The 24,346-nt window shown below is 46.9% G+C and overlaps 1 protein-coding gene across 4 annotated transcripts in view; it reads left to right on the top strand.

Annotated features, from left to right (window-relative positions):
- The window catches only part of RXRG (retinoid X receptor gamma), a 69,433-nt gene that overhangs the window by 6,605 nt on the left and 38,482 nt on the right, over positions 1 to 24,346 (top strand). For 2 of the 4 annotated variants that reach the window (XM_025892154.2, XM_073884069.1), the window contains exon 2: positions 7,474 to 7,549. In XM_025892154.2, the coding sequence (XP_025747939.1) occupies positions 7,474 to 7,549 (76 nt within the window). Of the gene's footprint in view, positions 1 to 7,336; positions 7,550 to 19,186; positions 19,531 to 24,346 lie in introns of those variants that run through there. The other 2 variants (XM_025892156.2, XM_025892155.2) reach the window with 2 other exon arrangements.

Raw genomic sequence — 24,346 nt, 5'->3', positions numbered from 1 at the left:
CACTCCCCCTGCTTGTGTGCTCTCTCTCTCTCTCTCTCTGACAAACAAATAAATCTTAAAAAAAAACAAAAAAACAAAAAAACAAAAAAACAGAGATAATAAAGTCTGTCTCACCTCATGGTGAAGATGGGCTAAGAAGTGTGTAACTTTGCACGGTTCCTAGCGCATGGCAAACATGCAACTTGATAAATGTTAACTTATTTCTTTTTTGTTAAGTAGGCACCTAGCATGGAGCCCAGCTCAGTGCTTGAACTCACAACTCTGAGATCAAGACCTGAGCTGAAACCAAGAGTTTGACATTTAACCCACTGAGCCACCCAGGCAGATAGATGTTAACTTTTATTAGTAGCATTAGTCCTGATAGTTTCTTGTTCCCAAAATTGGCATTTTCTTTCCCAAGGCTAAAATCAAGTTGTTTCTCTAGGGAAGGGAAAAGCTATAGGGGATCATCACCTAGCGGAATCTCCAAAACATTCATCATTGACATTAGGTTCTCCCTGAGGCTAGACTCTGCATGTCTTTATAACAGCTAAAGTTCATCTTAACGCAAATGAGCTCACTTAAGCTACGCAAGCCCCCAGGGAACAGGTCTAATTATTTTCATCACTTGTCTGAAGTCACATAGCTTGTTAGTGTCTGTCCAGACAAGGCCGTTGGTTCCAGGGCCTACTATGCTGACCACTATGTCATGGCCTCCACCCAGCCCACCATGCTTTAGAATCTCTAGCTTACGGCCACTTTCAGCAGTGGGTCTCTTTTGCTGTGGCCAGTGAAACTCCATAGGCCCTATTCTCCTGTAATGCCAGCCATCAGTCAGCTCAGATTTGTAGGACATGTGTATTTCAGATGTAAGAAGAACACCCCTGGGTGGTGCTCACATCAGGAGAACTCTGGAATGGCTCCAGAGATCACTGGTTACTTGTAAGACTGCTCAGTTCCAACAAGTCTCCCCTCAGAGCTCTGTGGAGGATGCCCTTCACCCAGAAGTTCTGTTCAGTAGCGTGGCATGTTCTTTACTCACTAATTAATTAAAGTAATATAGGCACAGAATAAGAAATTCTCAAGCAATAAAGGACAACAGAAAATGAAAAGTAGAGTTGTTCCTTCCCTTCCCTCCCTGTGTCTAGTCTCTAGTTCTTCTGGAGGTAATTTCCAGACTTGAACCATCTAAATGCTTTTATGCCTTTCTCTTGGTTTTTCAATTTTAAATAGCATTTATTGATTTCTCACCGTAAGAGAGGAAGGTTATAACTGTTTTGCAGTAACTGTAACTCTCCTAATTTTTTTTGTTGTTCTTCACCTGTGTCATTTTAAATAATATATTTAAATTTGTATTTTCAAAAGATTATCTTTCTTGATATCCCAACTTCAGACAGGACTTTCTGATTTTGCATTGCAAAATGAGGAATTCACCTCCCTCCATGTTTGGATGTATCAGCTGTTCTCTTACTTTTCCATTGCTCTTTGAAATATTTACACTCTATTTTGTAACTATCATTACATCCTCTGTGTTTGGTGTAGATGCTGATTTTATAGATTAAAAATCAATGAGTATTTGTGTTATGATTATTTATTATTTTCCTCAGAACTAAGCAGTGTGATTAGACCCATAGAAAGATGTAATTCTCTCTCTTTTAAAAAAGATTTTATTTTTATTTGTTTGAGAGAGAGAGAGAGCATGAGCAAGGTGAGGGGCAGAGGGAGAAGCAGGCTTCCCACTGAGCAGGGAGCCCGATGCGGGGCTCGATCCCAGGACTCTGGGATCATGACCTGAACTAAAGGTAGATGCCTAATCGACTGAGCCAGCCAGGTTCCCCTAAAGATGTAATTCTCTTATTGAAGGAATTAAACATGGAGGCCTTTTGACTGAGGTGGCTGTAATGGCTTGGTAGCCTACCTAAGCCAGAGTCAATTCCTATCAATGTACTTGTATCCAAGAAAGGAAAATTTAAGAGCAGCCAATCACAACGGCCAACTAGGCTTTCCTAAATAAGACAATGGCTTCAGTTTTAGATGAAATAATTTCCCTGCTTTGCTTATATATCTGCTCTATGAAAGTCTCTCCTCTAGTTCCTGTCCACCAGGTGCCCCTAACCACTTTTGGCTTGGCACTGGTGGATTCCAACTGATGTTTGATCAAATAAACTCTTCAAAAATTTAATGGGGTCCCTGGGTGGGTCAGTTGGTTGGGCATCTGACTCTTGATTTTGGCTCAGGTCATGATCTTAGGGTCATGAGATCGAGCCCTGTGTTGGGCTCCATGCTGGGCATGGAACCTGCTTAAGATTCTCTCTCTCCCTTTCCCTCTGCCCTCTCCCCACTCTTGGGTGCTCTCTCTCTCTCTAAAAAAAAATTTAACGTACCTCAGTTTATCTTTTTAACACTGTCTTGTTAAGACTTTCCCATTCAAAGGAGAATGCTCCCAGAATCAATGTTCCAGGTTACCCAAATCATAGAAGAACTATGAAATTCCCGTGGCCTCCTGGGGAAGGAACTGGATCTGAGCTTCATGTTCTTGTTTGTATATACCACTTAGTTTTCCTGCACCTCAGGATCAACCTCCATAAAACAACGATGGCTATCATTTTATGGAGCATGTATGAAGTGCTAAGCACAGCATTCTAAGCACTGTGTATACGTTACCTTGGTCCATCTCCAAAATAACCCCATGAGCTAGGGCCAATCATCATTGCAATTTCAGGCACAAGGGGCTGAGATTTAGCAAGACTAAGCAATTTCACAAGGTGGTAAGTCACAGAGGCAAGGCTTGAACCCAGGTGGCCTGACTCCAAAATCCACACTCCCTTAGTCGTGTTCTGTTGTTTCTGTGAAAGCATTTTTCAGCTCCCTTTCCATAATCAATGCATGCCAGTGATCCTGTGAGCATTTATTCCATTAAGTATTGATAGTAACTACCTTCAGAGCCATGAATTTTGAAAGGGCCCTTGACTCTTGAAGATATTCTTCTCAGAGGGCTCTGTCCTCCTTTCCTAATGTGCTTGCTTATTTTCTAGGTCCCCTAGAGAACTGTCACAATAGGATTTTAATTCCTTTCACTTCGGGGTTACTTTAACTCTTTCTGAGCCCCATGCTCTCCTCTCTCTCAGATTTCTCTTTATTTGGCTGGAGTGTGCTTTCAAATGATCATTATAAAAAGGTTGCAGAGGATGTCAAATTTCTGACCTTTAGCATACAGTCTTATACACATTGCTTTATAGATAACCAGCTTTATTTCTTTAAATGTTTAGGTTTTTATGTATCTTTGGCGTTTCTTTTTTTTATTTATTATATTATATTATATTTATTTATTATATTATATATATTATATTATATTTATTTATTTGAGAGAGAGAATTAGATAGAGAGAGCATGAGAGGGGGTAGGGTCAGAGGGAGAAGCAGACTCCCTGCTGAGCAGGGAGCCCGATGTGGGACTCGATCCCAGGAGCCTGGGATCATGACCTGAGCCGAAGGCAGTCGCTTAACCAACTGAGCCACCCAGGCGCCCTATCTTTGGCGTTTCTAAGCTCTTACTGGGATATATATATGAGTGGTGGGCCTAATCTGTGTTTTTTGTAAGCTCCAGGCATTTGTCATTCTTTCTTTGTTTTGTCATTTTCTCTATTCTCACTTTCTGGAATGCTCATTAAATGGATGGTCCACCTACTGGGTTGATCCTTTAAGTCTCTTAACTTTTTGTCTGAAATTTTCTGTCTCTTTGTCTTTATGATCTATATGGTCTGGAGGTCTTTTTGAATTTGCCTTCCAGTTGCTCTATCGACCTTTTCTCTTTGGCCACTGTGTTTGTCATTTCCAATCTCTTGCTCTCTGGATGTTTTATTTTTACAGTAACTCTTTTTGTTTTATGCATGTACTATCTCCCTGAATCTTTCTGAGCACGGGAATTAGAATCATTTAAAAGGTCTCTTCTGTTTTGTTTTCTCTCGGGCGTTTTGGTTCTTCATCTAGATTCTTCTGTGATGCTGATTTTTCTCAAATACCTAGTAGTCTTTGGAATTCCACTCCTATCTTTTTGAATGAAGGAGAAAGTTTATTAATCTCTAAAGCCAGCATGAATTTCCTTTGTGGTTGTGGAGGACTGTTTGTTTACCAGGTCTCTTTCCTCAGTGGAAGACAATTAAGGTCATAGACAAAATGCCTGCACTCATGTTGGTTGAAGTCTTAGCGATACAAATATCATATATATAATGGGATAAATAAATGTAAAATTTTGATAAAATTTGGTGAGAAAAAGGCTTATGAAGGAGTATAGTGGGGAGATCTAATTTAGATTGGAGTTTTAGGAAAGGACTTACTGAGGAGGTGACAATTATACTGGGTCCTAGAAAATGGGTTGGAGTTGCCTGATAGAGATGGCATAAGAGCCTTCCAAGCAGCAAGGATAGCATGTTTAAAGGCCCTGGGGCAGGAAAGGGTGTGCCATGTTGTAGGCACTGAAAGGACAGCTGGGCATCTATGACACACAGATGGAGCTCAAGAGTATATGAGTTTAGGGTAAAGAAGTAGCCAGGGTCCAGGTCATGGGGACCTTAAAGATCAAGTTATGGTAAAGGACGTTACTTTTCAGTTCAATTATAAATCATTAAAGGATTTTAATCATAGGAGTAATATGATCGAATCCACATTAAAAAAAAAATCTAGCTATAGTGTGGCTAATGGAATGGAGAGGGTAACAGTGGAAGCAGGGGGAAAAGGAGGTTTTTGTAGTAGTCTAGGCCAAAGAAGATGGAGATCAAGCTTGGTACATTAAAGATGAAGAGAAGAACTGACAGAATTGGGTGGGGGATGAAGTAAAAGGAGCAAGGGGGAAAGTAGTTTCATGGATGACTTATATTTCTGGCTTGAGCAACACGGTGGCTAGAGATGCCATCTGGGGATGGAAGACTCTATATGAAAAGCAGATTTGGAGGCAAGATTCTGAGTTTAGTTAAGTTATGGTGGGTGCGAGATGGTTGTGAGACATCCAAGCATAGATGTCTAGAGGGCCTGTGAATATTTGGATCTGGAGAGGATTGTGCCAAGGAGGCCAAAGGATCATGCTTAAGAAGGGAAGAGAACAGTCAGTAGTGTTGAATGCTGTCCCATTGTCAAATAAACAGTATCTAAAACATATTAATTCAAATCTGAAACAAAGAGGTTTTTGAAGACCTTGGAAAGAGCAGTCTTATTAGAGTGGTGGCCCTGGAGGCCAGACTATGTGGACTGAGAAACAAGTGGAAGGTGAGCAAACTGATGGCGGTGGGGGGTGGGGAGGGTGCTCAGACAGCACATTTGGGAAGGGGAAGAGAGAGTGGTGGCTAAAGGGAAGTGTAGCATAATACAGATTTCCACATCAAAATTATTCACTAGATTATGAGCTTGAGAAGGGCAGGAGCCCTTTCCTATACATCTTTCTGTCCCCTAGGCCAGCACAGTGGCTAGAATACGGGAGATGATCAAACCATGTTTACTGAGTCTCCTGGAATATACAAATCCTTGGAAAGAGAACTGCTCTAATGTTCCATGGCAGGTAGAGCTGGCTCAATACCTGGCCTGCCGTGCTGTTGCTGAGTTCCATCCCAAGTCCAGATAATCACAGAGTGTCTGTCAACAGTTGTGACTTGTGGAAATTGCCATTGTCAGCCTGACCTCTTGGGGTTAAACTGCTGAAGGTTCTACTCTGGTGGTCCTGCTGATAAACCCCAGGCGCTGGTTGGAGAATTGAGCAGTCCTCTGGAGATAAGAACAGGTATTTTCTAACGTTTAGTGAGTACCTACTATGCTCTGTGTTTTCACATGTTTTCTCCTCTTTTCACATATCCCTCATATTCCCAACCGTCATTCACATTTCACAGATGAGAACATGAAAGCACAGAGAAGTGAAGTGTATTTCCTAATGTGCTATAAATAGCAGAGTCAGGATTTGAACCCAGGTCTTCCGATTTCACAGAGCACACACGTTACTCTATGAAGGTATATGGAAAATCAGCAGGAAAGAAGAGGAGTCAGATGGGCTTTCATGGTCCGAGAATTTTGATCGCTCATCTTTTCAGTGACTTTCGAGGGACATGAAAAGCAGATGGTAACTAAATGATCACGGGTGGGAGGAGGTGGAGGAGAGGGGAGGGGGAGGGATAGCTGAAGAGACAGATTCATTAATGGGATGAGATTCAGGTGGGGGGCCCCTGAGCGGCTGCGCCAAGGGGATGCTCGTGAAACCTTCGTTTTTGGCTCCAACCTTAGGGCTTTTTCAGGGAGGTAAGGATTCCAGGCTTTTCTGTTTGTTTGATTTGCTCCTCTCAACTATGTGCCTTATGAAATAAAATATATAAGGGAAGGGGCTGTGACTGCTGATGCACCAATGGCAGAAAACAAGTTCAGAGGAAAAAAGAATATTTTGTTTAAAATTTTTAAAATATTTTAATTATTTTTCTCATTGTAAATGTAATTGGTAATAGGAAAATCTAATAGGGAACTCATACAATATTGAAAGTTCTGCAGAAGAAAATAAAAATCACCTCAAAATTCCATGACCTAGAGCCAGTTGTTGTTTGAATTTTGCCGTATTCTGGTCCAAAGAATATTTTTGAAAAAATCCAAAGCTCCTTTGAATTCACATAAAATATTTAAAGGAATCATAGAAAGTCCCTCCTTTTTCCTGCAGGCAATCACGTTGATCTTACATGAACAGAGGAAGAGAAGAGTCTGGTTTTCCTTAAAAATCCCCATAAAAGTCATATTCTTAGCCACCCATGCTATGACATTCCAGTGGACCCCACATCCTGGTAGTAGGGAACTCTCTCAGTTCCAAATATAAATCCTCCTCTTCGTTAGACCCACCTCCACTAGTCCTGGCAATGGCAAAAACATCTATGTAGTCAATAAATACAAAAATAGCCACTCAATTTGCTCTTGAGGCAACTACTATTTTACAGAAGGAGCCCAAGCCAAAAGATGAGCTAAAGCCCAGAAGGAAACAGGCTCTCTTCACCATGATGATTGTCTCAGGACCTCACTTTTAACTGATGAACTTAGCAGGGAGGGAAGAAAAAGGAAATGAAGGTTATGGAGGAGACACTTAGGGACCACTGGAGGCGGAAGCTCTTTTAATAACGGAATCATAAAAATGTCTGTGAACAGAAGTTCTTGTCTTAAAAAAAAGCCAAAGATCTCACAGCTGGCTGGGGGTCAGTCTTACTGTCCCCAAGATAGTAAGACTCCCTGGCAGAAGGTAATGTGGATAAAGCCCCCAATCCAGCATCTGGAGCATGCAAGGACTCATCAGGCATGAGTCCCCTTCCTTGCTCCATCTAATGAGCTTTTCCTTGCCCTGGCAGCCTCCTGGGCTGTGTGACATGTCCTCAGATGGACAGACAATATTTTAATAGAATAATGAAGTTTGATGATATGGAAATCAGCATTGGCATTGACCTTCCAGTCACGGTGTACAGACCCTGGTTCTCCACATCCGTAGGACTCATGGAGAACATTGTCAAGCAAGAGGCCACGCCAAACCGAATTACAAGAATACCCCCTGAAGTCGTTCATCGGTGAGTACCAATAAAACCCGTGTTTCTAGCTTTTTGGTAAATTCACAACCTGCTTTTGCCCAAATTTTTGCACGTACTTTTATCTTTAAAAAACACTGGGGGCTACCACGTTAAGTACGCTGGGGAATCCTCAACTGCAGTAGCAGCAGAAAATCTGGAGATACTCAAGATACACGGCTGCTGGCAGGGTGCAGACAGGAGAAGCTCCCCAGAGAGGCAGGCATCACCAATACTGTTTGTTCGTTCCCTTTGGTGCTTACTGTGCGTCTGTCCGTGTTTGCATTTCCTCCACCCCCGTCCCGTGTGCATCCCCACCCCCCTTTTCCCATCTGCAGGCTCCCTATTCTTATCAAAGGCTGCTCCTCTTCTCCAGATCATGTAATGCCCGTTACCATGGCACCCGGTACTTCACGTTATTAAGACAATCTCTTTATTAGTAAGCCTGCTCCTCCCAGGATGCCAGGCGCCTTGGAGCCCATTTGAGAAGGTGATGAACCTGTGTCTTGGGAGGCTTAGGGACTGTCAGGGGGTCAGGACAGACAGGCTTAGAGAGCTTGGACCTCACGCCCCCCTCGTGGATCACGCCTCACTGCTTACAGGGTGACTGGGACTCACAGCCCTGTCTCCTTTCATTGCCTTTTCTTTGCATCACGCACTCGTAATAATTATATATGTTATCACACTTCACATTTTACAAAAGGATTTCAAATACATCCCTGCCTTCAATCCTCATGGTGTTCCTGTGAACTAAGAATTTTGTGCTCATTTTAAAGGCTGAAGAAACTGGAAGCTGACATTCAGGGAATCTGACTGTTCAAGGTTATACAGACACTCAGTACCAATGGCCAAGCTGGGACTCAAACCAGACCCTCTACAGACACCCCTCTTATCATCGTCAGACAGGCACACAGAGAGACAGACAAAACATTCTACGCCTTTTGGGTGCTCAATAATCATTTGTTGATTTATTGGACTAAATTTTGCTTTTGAATCAAATGTGATGTTACTGACTTACCATCACTGCTTTGGATTGCTTTCCCAGTAGAGGATTAGATTCAACAACTTCTTTTTGTTTTTTTTTTTGTTTCTTTTTTTTCCTTTTGAGCACCTGCTAGGAACAAGGCATGATGGAAATGTTGGGGAGTACAAAGAGTGTCCTATATCACCTGTATTCTTTGACAGTGAAGGATGGGTAAAACACACACTATGCACACAAAGCTATCATCCAGCACAGAGTGTGATAAAAGCCAGTCATCCATTCACCAACGATTCATTGCCTATGAGCCATGTCCCCAGGATTCATTGATGAATAAAAGAGATATGCGCCTTGCTCTCATGGAGCTTTCTGTCTGTGGAAGGAGACCGGTATTAAGCAAAGAGTTGTACAATTGTTTAATTATAACTGGGATGTGTGCTTGGCAAGGGAGAGTGGATGTACCACCAGAGCATAGAAGCAAAGGTCCCGACTTTTGCTGGGGGGCAGGGATGGGGGGCATGTGACATAGAAAGCTTCCAAAGGAAAAGACTTTGATCCACAGAGGTGGGATGATGAGTCTCACTGCCCCCCACCCCCCAAGGAAACTGAGGTCCCTGCCTCATCACAATTAGGCCAAGCCCTCAGTAGACATTGAGAAAAGAGCAGGAATTTCAAAGGGCATGAAGGATGGGTTTTTAGCAGCAGCAAGTTCAATGATACTCATCTGTGGATATGCTTCACGATGAGAAAACCCAAAGGTCACAAGGCTAAGCTAGTTGTGGATCACAACAGGGAGGTACTCAGCGCTGGGAGGTGGGGGTGGGAGTTTCAAGAGCAGGGAGAGAGAAGGAGATACAGACAGCCACACAGAGAAGAGGGAGAGGGGGAGATGAGAAAGAGAGAGAGAGAGAGAGAGAGACCTCCCTGGGAGGATCAGGAAGAGGTGACATATAGGTGCCCGGAGAAGGACCAGCTAGGATTCAGCTAATGGGGATGATTAGTGCGACGGATGGTGTTCCAGAAGGATAAAGCAGCTTGAGCGAAAGCAGAGAACAAAGGAGAAGGAGTGTGCCAGGTGTGTTTGGGGACGTGCACGCTGTGCACTTTTCTGGAGACGAGCATGGGCCTCAGTCAAGGGGAGGGCTGAAGGTTTGGAGAAGTGGAAGGGGACCCAGTGTAGATACCTCCATGGGCAGAGGGGGGCCATGAAGAGTATCTGGTCGGAGTCCCATCGGAGCTATGCATTAGGAGGGTTAGGCTGTCGGGAGGCCGCAGGACGGATGGGGAGGGAGGGCAGGAGGTGCCCTTTCGCCTCACTCCCACTGCCCTCCTGGCCTACCAGGGGGATCAATAAATGGGAGTTTTAACAGTCCTCTGCCTAATTGCCAATGGAAAAGGGGTGATGAATTTTTAGCCCTAATCGTGATTGCTTTTTTAAATTACTTGGCATGACTGATCCTTCCCTGAAGTGTAGAAAGGGTGTATCCCTGCCCCTCACACAGTTGGGGAAATAAGGGATGTTCAGGAACTGCTGATAGGATTAACTGAATTTCCCCCCTTCCTGCTTTAGCTTTGGGTGGTGTGAAGTCCTTGGGAACTGTTTCCATCTGCTAGGATGTCAAGGGGAAGTCCTCTCTGCTGCCCCTGCCTTCTCCACCTTGGACTTCAGAGCCCTTGCAGGCTTGGCTGAAGCCTGTGAAGGATCAGGACCAACCGCATCCATGCAGGGCCAAGGCGGGAGGGGGCAGCATCAGCCTCAGACAGAGGCTTTGATGAGCGGCACAAAGGCTCCAGTCCTTAAATATCTGTGCCCAGCCTGCTGCTGTGTCTGAAATTCCCCCTTAAGAGTCACTGATGTTTGGGCAATTCCAGAAATAACGCTTCACGCTAACAGCTGCCCAGGGTGACGTCACCGGCAGCCAGAAAACCCTTCCTCTCCCCGTGGGCCTTTGCACCGGGGAACTGCTTCTGGATCTGCCCCTCCCCCGCCGTCCTGCAGTTCCTGTAGCCCAGCTCTAACTGGGCATCCTCTGGGGCTCCTTCTGCCAGGGTATTCCTCTTCAGCCAGCTCTCTGTATCCCGAATGCTTTGAACTATTTCTCCTCTCTCGGGCCGACTTCCTCCCAACTAAGTCTTTCAAAAACCTATAGCTGCAGGCAAACACCACCTCACTCCTCCCTCACTCCTCCCTCACCCCCGACCTCAACCCATTTTCCAGAACCTTCATCTGACCAGAGCCTCGGCCTCCTGCCTGCCGGGGACAGAGGTTTGGACAGTTAAAGGATTGCATCTTCAAGGTGAAGGGTGGTAGAGAGAACCCAATATTTAGAGTCAAAAGAATTTCCTAAGCTTGACTCCACTACTTGTACCAATCGTGACTTTAGGAGCTTGGTCTATGAAAAGACATTAATGTTGACTTTACAGAGTAACCAGGAGGCGCCAATGAGTAATCTCTTACACTGCAACATGGCGTGCATAACCGGGTAAGGCTTGGCCTTCTCTAGATACCATTCCGTAAAGCTGTGATTCTTAAATTTCACTGCCTATGGGTATCACCTGTGGAGCTTGTTAAAGACCCTCATGCCCAGACCCTCTCTAGCTCCAAAGATTCTGAATCAGAGAGTCCAGACAGGGCCCAGAAGTCTCTGGGTTTAACAGCCTCCTGGATGAGTCTCCTGTAGATGGTGTATGGATGCTTTGAGCAACCCTACTGTGGGGGTAAATGTCTCAGATCCCGACTTCCTCCACTCATTCTCTTCTGTGTCCCATGGTTGGTACCAGCTCAATTGGGCCTAGTTTCCCTTCTGAGGCTACTCTAATACACTAAGTACAGAGATTTCTCAAACTCTCTCTGATGTGGCTAAATATTGACTTTTAAGACGCTCTTTGTGCCACACCCCGGCCCCTGATCAACTCTCCGTCTGCCTTTAGCTATTTCTATTCATTTTTGCTATTCGGCAGAGTTACCTGAATGCTGGCGGTTAATGCAGCTCTCGCTCAATGCCTTCTGGAACTAAGTGCTTTCTGGCCTTTTGGGATTAGCTGCCTGGAAATAGAGTTAGTTATACAGTGTTTGGCTTTTGGCAGTAAGAGAACTATGTCTTGGCTGAACACTGACTCAAAAGGCCTTCCCCGTTACAGAGAAAATCATTACAGCAAGATAAATTCTCATGTCCTAATATCCAACATCCTTTCTGACTGCAGCCCCCTTGGATCTGCTTTTAATAATATTTCATACCTGCTTATAAATAAGCTATAAAAGCGTGCTGTAGATGATCAGGTGTTATGCACAGGGGAAATTTTAATACCATGGCTTATATAATTGCAAGACGTCCCTCTGATGTGAATACCTGAGAACAGAACAAGGTCAGTTTTAGCCTACGTCCTCCTCTGTGGCATCTATATATGCTCAGTGGCTCTTCCGAGGGGACAAAACAGTGGTTTTGTTGCCATACAGAGCCCATGGCCAGGCGCTTATACATGAAGACCCCGTCAAATATAACAGACACTTGCCCTTATGTAAATTTAGCTCTAAAGTGGTGAGGTCTTTGCGCTGTGCTGAGGGTAATGGTGAGGTTCTTGACGTCCCTGTCTGCCCCACCCCCCCACTCAGCTGCCGGCAATGATAATCTGCCTCCTGCAGTCACTGGAGGGTATATTTAGAGCCTCTTCCCCAAGAGTGAGCTGGATCTGAAAATAGATCGCTTGGCCTGTGTGCGACTGGGTTGCAGCCTCTAAATCTACACCTGAATATATGTAGCCAGTAGCCAGTAGCCAGCCTGATGCACGTCTGTTCAACAGAATGTAAGTGCCAGTGGCCTCGTCTTGGGGGCTGGGCTCTACTCCAGGATTTCTTCTTCCCTCACAGGACTTGAGCAGGCCTTCCTGACAGCCACCTCTTTGGCTGTGACTCCTTGGATCTGGACCCAGTCTGGATTATAGTGTCCCATATTTGAACTGCTGGCCTCTCTCTAGAAGGGACCAGATGTTTCCCTCTGGTCTCAGCTCTGTGTGATCACGGTTCTGTATCCTGAGAGCCCCCATGTGCTTTGCAGCTGTGGTCGAGTTGTTTATGACAGGGAGCGTTTTTATGACCATCATTTGACTGGGAACCGAGAGATGGAGGCATCTATGTAACTGTTCTTTCCACCTTGAAAATGTTATGACAATGTTATTAGTTCGGAGTTAAGGGCGGTTGAAAGTTACCCTTAAACTTGTAGCTTATAGCCTCGTGAGAGCAGGGATAGAGCTTCTCGGGGTTCATAGCTGTCATCTTAGCATCCATTCAATAAGCATTTATTAAGCACTCACTGTATACAAAGCAAAATGCTAGATTCTTTGATATTATAAAGATGAATAAGTTGTCCCTATATTCAAGAAGAAGGTCCTAGTTTAACAAGTAATTATGATACAAAGGGAAATTAAACTAAATAAATATTTAAGCAAGTTTTTTGGAGAACAGTGGAAGTACTAACCGTATGTAAGGGAAGATTGACAGATGAGACAGCCTTTAGATAGTACCTTTAGTGAATAAGATTTTGATGGCAGAGGGGCTGGGGTGTGAATATGTCTCACACGGTCCCAGCAAACCTCAAGTCAGTATATGCTAAGTCCACACAGCCGATGGCCTCAGCCACCACATCTGCTAAGCAAGAGCTTCTTGTGTTTCTAAGTTCCAATTGTGTGTTCTAGCAAATGGGCAAAGTGGATTTTACTGGTTCCTTGGAATTATCCCGGGAAGTGGTTTCTCATTTTTTGCTGATGGCTCCTTCTTAGCTTCCTGTTAAAGAAAGGTTCTCTTTCTTTAAGTCAGTACTCCCCAGACTCATCTAACTGCGCATTAGGATCACCCAGGCTTCTTTTAGCAGGTCCCAAACCCAGACCACAACCCCAAGCCAATTACATAATCTCTAGAGGTGGATAAAGGCTTCTGTAATTTTTTTTAAGCTTCCCAGGTACTTGTGATGCCAAGTTTGGGGAACAATTCCCTTAGGGCAAGTTTAACTCTTCTTGTTTCACTAGTAACTGGAGCCATTGGCTACAATACACAGGAGTGGTGGCTAAGCCATGGGGACACCTTGTAGATAAAGCATGTGTCTTTGAACACTTTTTAGACCTTATGGAAATGGCCCAGGTTTTGGTGATAGCTGAGACAGTCCTCATTTAAAGCTGATCAGCTCTCTGTCTGAATCAGGCACCTCATTTCCATCCTCAGAGGCTCTCAGTCACCAAGATGGATGTACTATATTAATGCCAGTATCAAGTCTGTCCACACAGGAGTATATGATTGCATGAGAAGGAGCCCATGAAAATGAAAATTGGGTTGTAAAAACTGTTGGGAGTCTAGGAACACTCCCTTCCTCATGTCTAGGACCCTGGGGTTGACATCAGGAGAGGTTAGCATAATCAACAAATTTTAGTTCATCCATTCATCCATCGTGCAGTTATTGGATTTCTGTTATGTGTTAGACACTGTTGTAAAGGCTTTTGGGGTTGCAAAAATGACTCAGACCCAGTTGCCAGTTATTTAGGGTTTCCTGCCTACTAAGACGGCTTTTCAGATGCGTTCAAGACAATCATCCAAGAAGGGACGTGATGAGGGACACAAGAATGGTCCCAACTACAGGCTGTGGGAATCTAGGAGAGTGGTTCCAACAGAGGGCCATCGAAAAGTGCCCATGAGAACGGTCTTAGGGAATGGCAGTATTTGGACAGAGAACAGAAAGAGGGGAAGACTCTTCTGAGCAGAAGAGCAGAAGGAACACACACACAAAGATGGATTCGTGGGGTGGGCAGCTCTGGAAAACAGTGGGTTATCTGAACCTGACCAGCATGTGAAAGGGAGACAAAGCCAGGAAGGGAGGTTTCCAGCAGTGCACAGCTGACGTGGCACGTCGAACACAGAATCAGGGGCGAGACAATGCACCCATGGAACTCTTGGCAGCCAGGTCATCTGAAGGGGAGACCTGAACATTGCATTCCCCAGCTTCTGGAATACACTGAGCTCATTCCCTCCTCGGGGCAATGAGACCTACTGTTCCCTCCGCCTGGTCCACGCTCCCCACCACCTCTTCCTTTTCCCCCAACTGAATCTTATTCTTTCTTTAGATCTGAGTATAACTGTCATTTCCTCAAAGAAGTCTCGCTGACCTTTCAATTTAAATTAGATTTCCCTGCTATAGTCTCTCATCTCATCCAATTATTTTCCTTCATAGCACTTATCATGGCTTCTAATGATATATTTATGTCTCTGGCTATTTGCTCTCCAGCTCTTCCATTAGACTGCATAAGCTCCATGAGGTCAGGGACTTGATCTTATTGTCTCTTAGTGCATCCCCAGTGATTGACAGGCAAAAAGCTCTCAATAAGTGTTGGCTGAATGATAAGTGAATGAATGAATGACAGCAAAGAGAAAAAAAAAAACCAATATGTAAGAACCTCCCACCCCATAACACATATAATAGAAACACATCACTATTAAGGGAAAGGTCAAGGTCTGGTGAAAGACACGTTGGCTGGGAGTTGGAGTCAGGGGCCTGGTTTTATACCCATTTCTGTCATGTTCTAGTTGTGAGACCACATCTGAAATCTGACTGGTTAAAGTGGCTCTCTTTCCTTCCCTGACTTCACAGCCTTGGACTCAAAGTCCTCATTTATAAAATAGGGTAATACGGTATGCCCTGCTTAACTCTAGTATTTGGGAAAACACACTGAAACTTTATATACTATTAGGCAGGTGAAGTACACACAAATATAAAAATGTTAATTGGTGTCATAAATGTAGAGATATTTGCCTCTATATTTTATATCTAATAAATGACTTTTGTTTTTTATTCATGTTTACTGCAAAATAGCATTTTCTATTGCCATTGTTCAAAAGCGCGCGCGCGCGCACACACACACACACACACACACACACACACACACACACACACAAAGAGACCAGTGGTTAAGCTATATCCTTTTATTACCAGGGTGAACATAAGATATGCCAGTGAAAACAGATGCCCTTTTCATTTACTCAAAGGCACTAATGACTTTAATAAAAGCAGAACATATCACTTAAGAGAAATAGATAATTAGCCTTGACAAGAAGTGAGCTCAGAATTCTTATGAATGAATTAGCTAATTCTCACTATGGACATCGAGCATTTGGTTTTTCATATGATATCCTAATGAGAACCCAGTAACAGCTGGGGGCAGTGGAGTGACTGAAGTCAGTGGGGTTGTCTGGGAAGGGCTTAGGTCAGGCTAATGTTGTTATATCAATAATGGTCTTAGGACACTGTGGTACCAGCCAAAAACGTGGATTAGAAAGAAAAACCATATTTATATGTCTTGTACTTTAGACAAAGTTTATGGCTTGTTATGGGATGTTAAATCATATGGAAGGTATCGCAAGGTAAGCATGCTGGGATATTTTGGTATAAGCATAGCAAGCATTTTTTTAACGCAAACATATTTATTGAGCACCTACCGTGTTCTAGCATTTAGGCAGGAAAGCAACTTATGTGGGGAAGCAGGTCAGGGAAGGTAAATGGACATAACATTGAACCACAAGTTGGGATGAATGTACTGTGCTCCCACAGTGAGCCAAATAGACCAGAAGGGATCACTGGAGAAAGGGAAGAAAAAAGAAAACAGACAAACAAGAAGATATTACTTCCTTGTGTTTGTATAGAACTCTGGCGTGTAAAACAAACAAAACCCTAAAACCAAACCAAACCACATGCACTCCTCTCGTCCCATTTGATCATGAAACAAAAACAAAACCCAGAAACCTTAGTGAGGTGAGCGGTGTGGGTGTCCCCCCGCCCCACCCCCAAGAGTAAATGAGCTTGCCCAAGGTCACACAGCTGGAGAGCAGTGTGTGGAGGTACTGGGCCTTATGATCTCTATCCCAGAGCACTTTCCTCCCGATGGAGCTTAAAGGGTAGGTTGAGACAAGACGGTGGGGCCCTTCCATGCTAGGCTAAGGTTTTTGGTCTTTATTCTGTGAGCCGAAGTGGTCAGGTACACCTAACTTAGCGAAAGGGGAAGAAAGTAGAGTCTACCCCACACTGCTGACAGCTCATCTTGACACTGACCTTGAATAAAGCTCTAAGGACAGCTTTTCAAAGGATGGTTTTTGAGTACTTGGAAGGACCCTTGCCAACACTGGCTCACCAAAAAGCCAGCTGTGCTGAAATAACTCATTTCTTTCTCGGACAGGCATACAAAATGGTAGTTTGTGTTTTAGTAAGACACTTGCTTCAGACACTTCTGTGGAGAAAATGGACAGTTACAGAATTGGGGTGTGGATCCATTTGCATTTAATTTTCAAGTTGAAGGGGATTTTGGAACTCCTCTAGCCCTGTTCCATCATTTCACCAATGAGTAAAAAGAAACAAGGGGTAAAGTGACTTGCTTAAATTACAGCATCATCATCATCAAACTAGCTTGTACCTATTGAGCATTAATTGTGTATCTGCCATCTCCTAAGTGATTAACGCGTGTGGACTCAATTCTCATCACAAACCTATGCGGTCACCGAGGTCCAGGGAGAGTCAGTCCCTTGCCAATACTGTGAGGCTGTAAGCAATGGAACTGGGATTGGTACCCAGGAATGCTGGGTTCTGACTCGCTTTCTCTGCAGACACAGCCTCTTCAGGCCACACAATGAGTGTTGTATAAGCCAAGTGTCCGTGGTCCTCATAAACGGATGCTACACTGGTCTGCTGTAGGATGTCCTTGCTATGTCCTTTTCAGTATTTCTGTCCCTAAGTTAGATAAAATATGGGAGCAATGCGTCAGATCTTCAGAAGTCATGAAATGGGGGGAGGAATAACATACACTGGATGAAAGAAGCAGGAATCCCAGAAGATCCGGGGTGATGAGTGAACCCAAATGTTGCACTTCAGAGGAGGAGAGGATGATATTGCATGTTGGCCCCAAAGCCGATAGCCCAAGAAGAGGATGAAGACTGGGTATAAAGGAGAATACAGCTGGGTGGGTGGGTGGGTCATTTGTCAAGTTAGTTCTATGCGAATTCACACATGGGGCTGCCCAGGAGCTCATGCAGGGAGGCGAACAGTACCCCCGGATTCTGCATGGTCCGCATCTATGCCAGTTCTCAACCGAGCCTCTGAGGTCAGCCCCTAGCCAAGGAAGCCCCGGGCACACCATGCCTTCCCAGTGACAGCCTGCATCTTTCTTCCTCCTTTCTGACCGACTTTGGCTCTGATTCCCATCTGGGCCCCCTCCTCCCTCGTCATCCAGACTCTGTTCCTGTCTCTGGGCCTTTATTCTTACTTTTTGCTCTGGGTTCTCTTAGCACTTAAATCTTGATTTTTTTTTCCTGTGGGCCTTGAGTTGCCTTGCATCCCTCCATGTGCCATGCTGCATCAAGGGCAAGCCTCTCATCCTGTCCCAGCCTCTCAGAGCTCAGCCCACGACCCTGGTGGGTATGTTGACAGCACCCGCGTTGCCCTGCCAACCCAAACACCAGGGGGAGGAGACCCGGATCAGAGCTGCAGTATTGTATTCAAGCCTGGCCAACCCCCTTCCCCTCCCTGAGAGTCTCCCGGAATTGAAGTGTATTCCTAGAAAAAGAATAGGTTGTCAATAGACTCGAATACTTGGTGATACATGGGATGGTTGAACGAGGCAAGGGTGCCTACAGAAGTAGATTATGGGCATGGGAGATTTATCTGTGAATTTGCAGAAGATCCCCACAGGCCCCTCTTGTGTGGCGGCAGGGAGTACCCTAGAGCCTGTTGGCAGAAGCTACAGAGAGGAGGTAGATGTCAGTTCAACTAAAAAAACTTTCTTATGGTAAGGGCTATCTGGAAATGGAATGGAATAGTAGTGAGCCTTCCATGACTGGAGGTGTCCAAGTACAGGCCCAGCAGTGGCTTGTCAGGAAAGCTGTATAACAGACACGAACATCAAAGGGATACTTGGACTCTTTGATTTGTGGCTGGGTTCCACCCAAGAGAGTCTCTGGCTCAGGGAGGGCTCAGTGGTGCCTTTCGGACAAGGGTGGGATGACAGCGGTGGATAAGATGAATGCATCCCTCCAAGTGAGCGGCCATCACCACCTCTAGCCAAGGCGTCCTCCCTGCTCGCACGTGTTCCCTGTGAGCCAGCTCAGGCTCCCAACTGCACCTGTCAGCTTCTTCTGGAAGAGCGCAGACAAACGCTTCTGGCCCGCAGGGCAGGACAGGCCCAGCCCACATCCAAGGGAGGCTGTAGCTTCGTTTTCCATAGCTGGGGATGGAGTCTCACACTTCTCCAATCTTGCGCTAATGAAGGGGTTCTGTTCTCTCTTGGCCCTCACCCCTACCCCCCGGCACAGATCAAACACCCAGGGCATTGGACGGACAGGAGCCTGAGTGGGAAAATGCCTCTTACTAAAGCCCCCATCGATGTCTGTGGGTGCAAGTCAAGAAGGAGGCCCCTCCAGAGTCTCCCGGCCCCTGCCACTCGCCTCCCTCCTTCCTTCCCTCCCTGGCTCCTGGCCTAGGGGGGGCGGTCACGCCGTGGTCTGGGCTTCCGGGACGCTGGGCCCCGCCGCCCGCAGCGCCCCGGGGAGGCGCGGAACCGGCGGAGCGCCCGCGGCCGCCCAGCCCCGAGGGAAGCAAAGCAGCACGAGGCGCCCGCGCGCGGTGGGGCGGTGGCGGCGGCGGCGGCGGCGGCGGGACGCGGCGGTGGCGGCGGCGGCGCTGTGCGTGGTTACTGACAGGCACCAGCTGCTGCGCCGCCCGCCGCCCGGACGCGCTATGTGGCCGCTCCGAGCGAGGGCTAGATTCCAGACTAATCCCGGAGGGCTGGCCCAGCCCGAGCTGCCCGGGCTGCGAGGAAGCGATGACCACTCCTGTTAGCCCAAGTTGAAGGCAGCCCGGCTGCGCGCGGGAGCCCGGGAGGCCGCGCTCTTCGGAAGACGCTCGGGAGAGGAACATGAACTGAAGAGTCAACATGTATGGGAATTATTCTCACTTCATGAAGTTTCCCACAGGCTTTGGCGGTGAGTCCTGCGCTCGGGCTGCCCCGGGGGGACCTGTCTGGACGGGCCAGAGGGGAATCGGGAAACGTGGACAGCCGTATGCTAGTGAACTGGGAGGAGGGCATGTATGTTTGTACGCGTTCGTAGTGTGTTTCCGCGTGAGTGTGTCTGTGAGTGCAGGGGAGCGGGGGGAGAGGGCATGGTCGGAGGTGAGGCTCTGTGCATAGCAGCATGAGTGAGCACAAGAGAGGGCATGCAAATATTCCAAGAGCCTTCCAACCCACCTGCCTGAGAATATATGTGAGACCCAGACAGAACAAGAGCATTGTTAGAACCCAGTGTGTTTGTGTGCGTGTGCAAAGTGGAAGGGTCAAAGGCAATCACTAGGATGTACCTATTATCCAACTTGTAATGAGAAAAATGTGATGAAAAAGGTTTTGCCTGGCTATTAAGAGTCCCTGCGATACTCGGGAACAAGGGCATGCTTGTTTTATTTAAAAGCAGATCTCCGTATAATTGGATTTTTTTAAAAAAGAAAACGGAGCACTTGAATTTGCCACCGTGTTTTCCTTCCTCTGTTGTCTTCCCTTTTGATTTGCTAATAGCCCCGCGCCCCCTCCCTGCTGCTTTCCATCGCTAGGGTCTCCGCCTGCAGTTACACTCCGAGGGTGGAGGGTCGGGTCTGGGGGCGGGAGTCTGTGCTCCCAGGACCTGCAGGCTGAAGGTCCGAGTCGCCACTTCTCAGGGGCTGCCTTCCAAGCGACCGGAGGCTCCCTTGATTCAGTGGCAGAAGCCGTCCAGCTTTGAATAAATGGAACCAACAGCTGACCAACTGGCCTCTCACTTGTCAGCTGGTGGCCTGTAGCTTGCATTCTTGGGAGCCAAAGAGGAGCTTTTGCCCTGCGGATGCTGGCAGACAGGACAAAGCAGAAATTCTTGTTGGGTCTTGAGAACTGAAAAGTCCCTGCTCTCCCGACCTCCTGTGTGGACAGATAGGCAATTCATCCGAGGGCTTGGCGGGTAGAGCTTGCCCCCTTTGCAGGGCAAAACCCTCTGTGAGGCGTGGAGGGACATTGCAAGGTGGATTTGGTCCCTGCTGGGGAGGCATGGGGCCAGGGGGCTTGCTCATTCATTCAGGGTGCCTTGGGGAGTTTCTGTGAGCCAAGCGTGGTGTTAGGTTCTGGGAAGGCAGATGTGAATGAGACACGGTCTCTGCCACTTGGACAGAGTAGGCTTATCACACAGACACATTGTAATATTTTGTGCTGTGTGCTCTTTGGGATGCGGGAAGAGGTTGTTGCTGGGACACAAGAGGTGGGGGGCCATGGATGCCGTCCAGGAAGAGGGGATGTTGAAGTCATTGGGGCCAGTCTCATGATATGACCCAGTGCGAGTGGTGGCCAAGGCTCTGACCGGGACATCTGATCTCATTTATAGTTGGGTCCTGGGTGTGAAAAGCCTTCTCGGCTCCCATCTTGGTTCCATTCACAGCTGAGACACTTTTTCCTTTTCCCTCTGAATTCAGCTGTCTGAGGTCTGAGGGATGTGCTTGTCCTTCAGATCCTCGGGAACCCCAAGGTCTGGGAGGTCATGGCTTCATGAATGCCATGGAGACCCTCTGAGCCAGTGGGAGTGAATAACTGGGTAAAGATGGAAAGATCCAGGGAGAGAGCTAAGAGAAAGTTTGGATAAAGAAGGTCTAGCCCCAAATTCAACGGGGATTGCCTGCTGGAATCTTGGAATGTTAGTCTCCTCAGGGACCTCCAAGAGCACCTTAGACCTCTCATTTTATGAGTGGAAACAAAGGCCTCAACAAGGCAGGGACCAGTCTAAGGCTATGTGGGGTCTGATTGGGAGAGACCTTCCGGAAAAGCCCCTGACTCAAACTTACAATAGTACTCCTTCAGTCTGATCTAGTGAAACGAGCAGGAAAGAGAGCGAGAAAGAGCAAGAGAACTGAGTTGGGTTCACATACTGGCTGTGTGACCTTAGGCAAATACTGAAACTCTCTGAGCCTCAGTGCCTTCATCTCTAAAATGGAGCTGATAATCCCATCCTCAGAGTATTGTTTTGAGAATTAAATTTGAAAAAGCAGCTACTTTAGTGTTGTCCATGTATTTGGTACTTAATAAAAGTTAATGTTTTCATCCCCTCCATTTTGCTCAAGCATTAACATGCAGATTAATTTAAAAAATCAAACATTACTGGGGAATAATGAAATAGGAATCTGGGGAAAATAAAATGAAATACTCGAAGACGCACATACTTTGCTGGTTTCGAGTCTCACAATTGTGGGGGCTCTGGTAGTTGGTGTAATTCGGTTTCGGATACAAGGAAACACACCAGTGCAGCCATAGAAGAATACATTGATGTAACATGGGGAGCGGGAGGGAAAAGGGCCCTCAGGTTGTTTAAATGTCTTCCTCTGATGCGACTTCTCCTTGTTCCCGAGGGAGGAGAACAATTATTTTGTTTAATTCTGTTGATGTTTTCCATTTTGTTTGCGTGTGCCAGTTAAGAGGCTGCTAAAACACCGAGCCAGAGGACACGGCCCTCACCCCCACCTCCCCCAGTGCAGGGAGGTCTGTCTGAGAACTTGGCAGTGAGGGAGGATCCCCCCCCCCCACCCTCCCGCAGGCACAGGGAAAACCTGAGGACTGGAGTGGCTGTCACCTGCAGCCTCGGTACAGAGAGTGGAACCACATGCATGCAGTGATTTGGTGCACGCCCCCCTGCCTTTTTATACAGCAGCAAGTGGAACTGCAGGGAGCTCCTGTGATTCCCTATGAGGGTCTCTAGGGACACCAAGTCACCCTTGGGAAATGACCCCTGGGGATGGTGTCTGGGGCTGTGCTTCCCAGATGTGAGATCTTCGTCCCATCGGTGAACGAGGGACGGGTTAGATTGGCCAAGGGGTGGTGACTACCTGGGTTGCCATGGTCTCGCAGAGGTGCCCCATCTCCCAGCGCCCAGCCCTGCCGTGTGATGAGCAGAGAACCCTTCTCTCCTTCTCTGCCAAGTCCTGGCTTGGCCGGCTGCTCAGTAAGAGATTTGTTGGCCTGGAGGAGACAGTTGCTGCTTCTAAGAAGATGGCAAAACAAAGCCTGTAATTCCCCCATGCAATTGTGCGGTAATCCTCAGGGTGTGAGCCGAGAGCAGGGGATCAGTTCACAAGCGCGCTGCCACACGTCCGCAGGGCCCGCTCCCCTTGTGAGCACTTGACACTATGGGCTCATGACAGCCCTCCGAGGAAGCACCATGATGATCCTGCTCCTTTTGGAGAGGGGGAAGCTGAGGCACCGCACAGCGAAGTAACGTGCTGAAGGTCTCGTGGCTCGAAAGTGGCACTGGCCAGGATTTGAACGCAGGCAGTCGGGCTCCAGAATCCCCGCTCGGCTGAGCTGCCGCTCGGGACACCGAGGGCCACACACTTGCTTCGGGATGGGGACGGGAAGCCGTGGGAAGCAGCACACCCCTTGCTGGGGTGAGGAGCCCTACTCCCGCCCCGGCTCTGCCCGGTGGCTGCAGACACTTGGCCTGGCCTTTGAGGAATAAAACACAGGAGAGCCTTGCAGTCACTCAGGAGCAAGGGACTCTGGGCACTAATTGGTGCTGCTCCTGGAGGCCTGCTGATCTGCAAGAGTCCTGCCCAGCTGACCCTGACATTTGTGTGGAACACTCTGCTTTTCAACTAAGGGTAGCCACAGAGTAGCCAGAGAGGAGGGGTTGGGTTGGAGGCACGTGTGGCCATACACATGTGTGTATGTACGGGGGGCAATAGGAGGGCGTGTGTGTGTGTGTGTGTGTGTGTGTGTGTGTGTGTACACGGATGCGTGCACCAGAACATATTTTTCCGCTCACAAATGTGTGGGTGGTTAATTGGGACCTACCATGGACGTAAGTGGTTAGGGTTTATGTAGGAAGGAGGAACTGTTTATGAGATTTTGGAAGGAACATATTTAGTGTAAACTATTTTCTGAAACATTTACAATCTTACCAGGAGACAGAGAGCTGACTAGGACTGGGGGAAGAAATTGTGCAAAGACGAATCTAAATTCTCCACCTCTTCCTTCCCCTCATGATGTTGCTTCTGTGTCTGCAGAGAACTTTCCACCAGAGTTGGGTGGCTGGAATGCCAGGGGCTCCCAGAGGAAGCTGCGATTTTCTCTTATTTGAAAGGGGAAGACTCAGAGGCCCAGGAAATGTAAAAGTTTGTTTTCTAGGATGCCTGGGTTTGAGTGGCTCTCATGGGATCGAGATCCAGGTCCTAGCTCAGCGATTGTCGCAAAAGAGTGAAAATAGTAGCTAATGTGTATTGGGCACCTACTGTGTGCCAGATCCTCTTCCATGGGCATTGCAAGCACCGTCTTATTTAATATTCTCAAGGGCCCCTGGAGGGAAGGCACTACTATTATCACCATCCCCATTTTACGGATGGAAATGTAGAGCCACCGGGAGGTTTAGTAACCTGCTCAAGATCACCCAGCTGACCCAGGATCCAAATGCAGGCAGGTGCCAGGGCTGCTGTGTTCAAGACCCATGCTGCACCTGCTGCTTGCCGGGGCGGGGTGGGGAGGGTGGGGGTGTAAGGTGGAGAGGGGGTGGTTGCAGGGAGATGGAGTCCCAGATCTGCCACAAGTGGGTGAATTATGTGTAAGAACAACAACTAACATAATCTCTGTGCTCGTCACAACTTTCTTAGGGATCATAATGCATTTTTTGGACGTGTGTAATTGCAGCAAATGAAGAAAATGACTGGGGGTGGGGGGCAGGGCACTCGAAGGTACTGAGAAAACAAAATTCTCCATATGGACCCCACTTTATTCTAATATACGGA

This window comes from Callorhinus ursinus, unplaced genomic scaffold (assembly GCF_003265705.2).
Source record: "Callorhinus ursinus isolate GAN/ISIS: 27379988/994484 unplaced genomic scaffold, GSC_fseal_2.0 scaffold54, whole genome shotgun sequence".
NCBI lineage: Eukaryota > Metazoa > Chordata > Mammalia > Carnivora > Otariidae > Callorhinus > Callorhinus ursinus.
The sequence above is the reverse complement of the archived record's forward strand: the minus strand, read 5'-3'. Positions and strand labels throughout refer to the sequence as shown.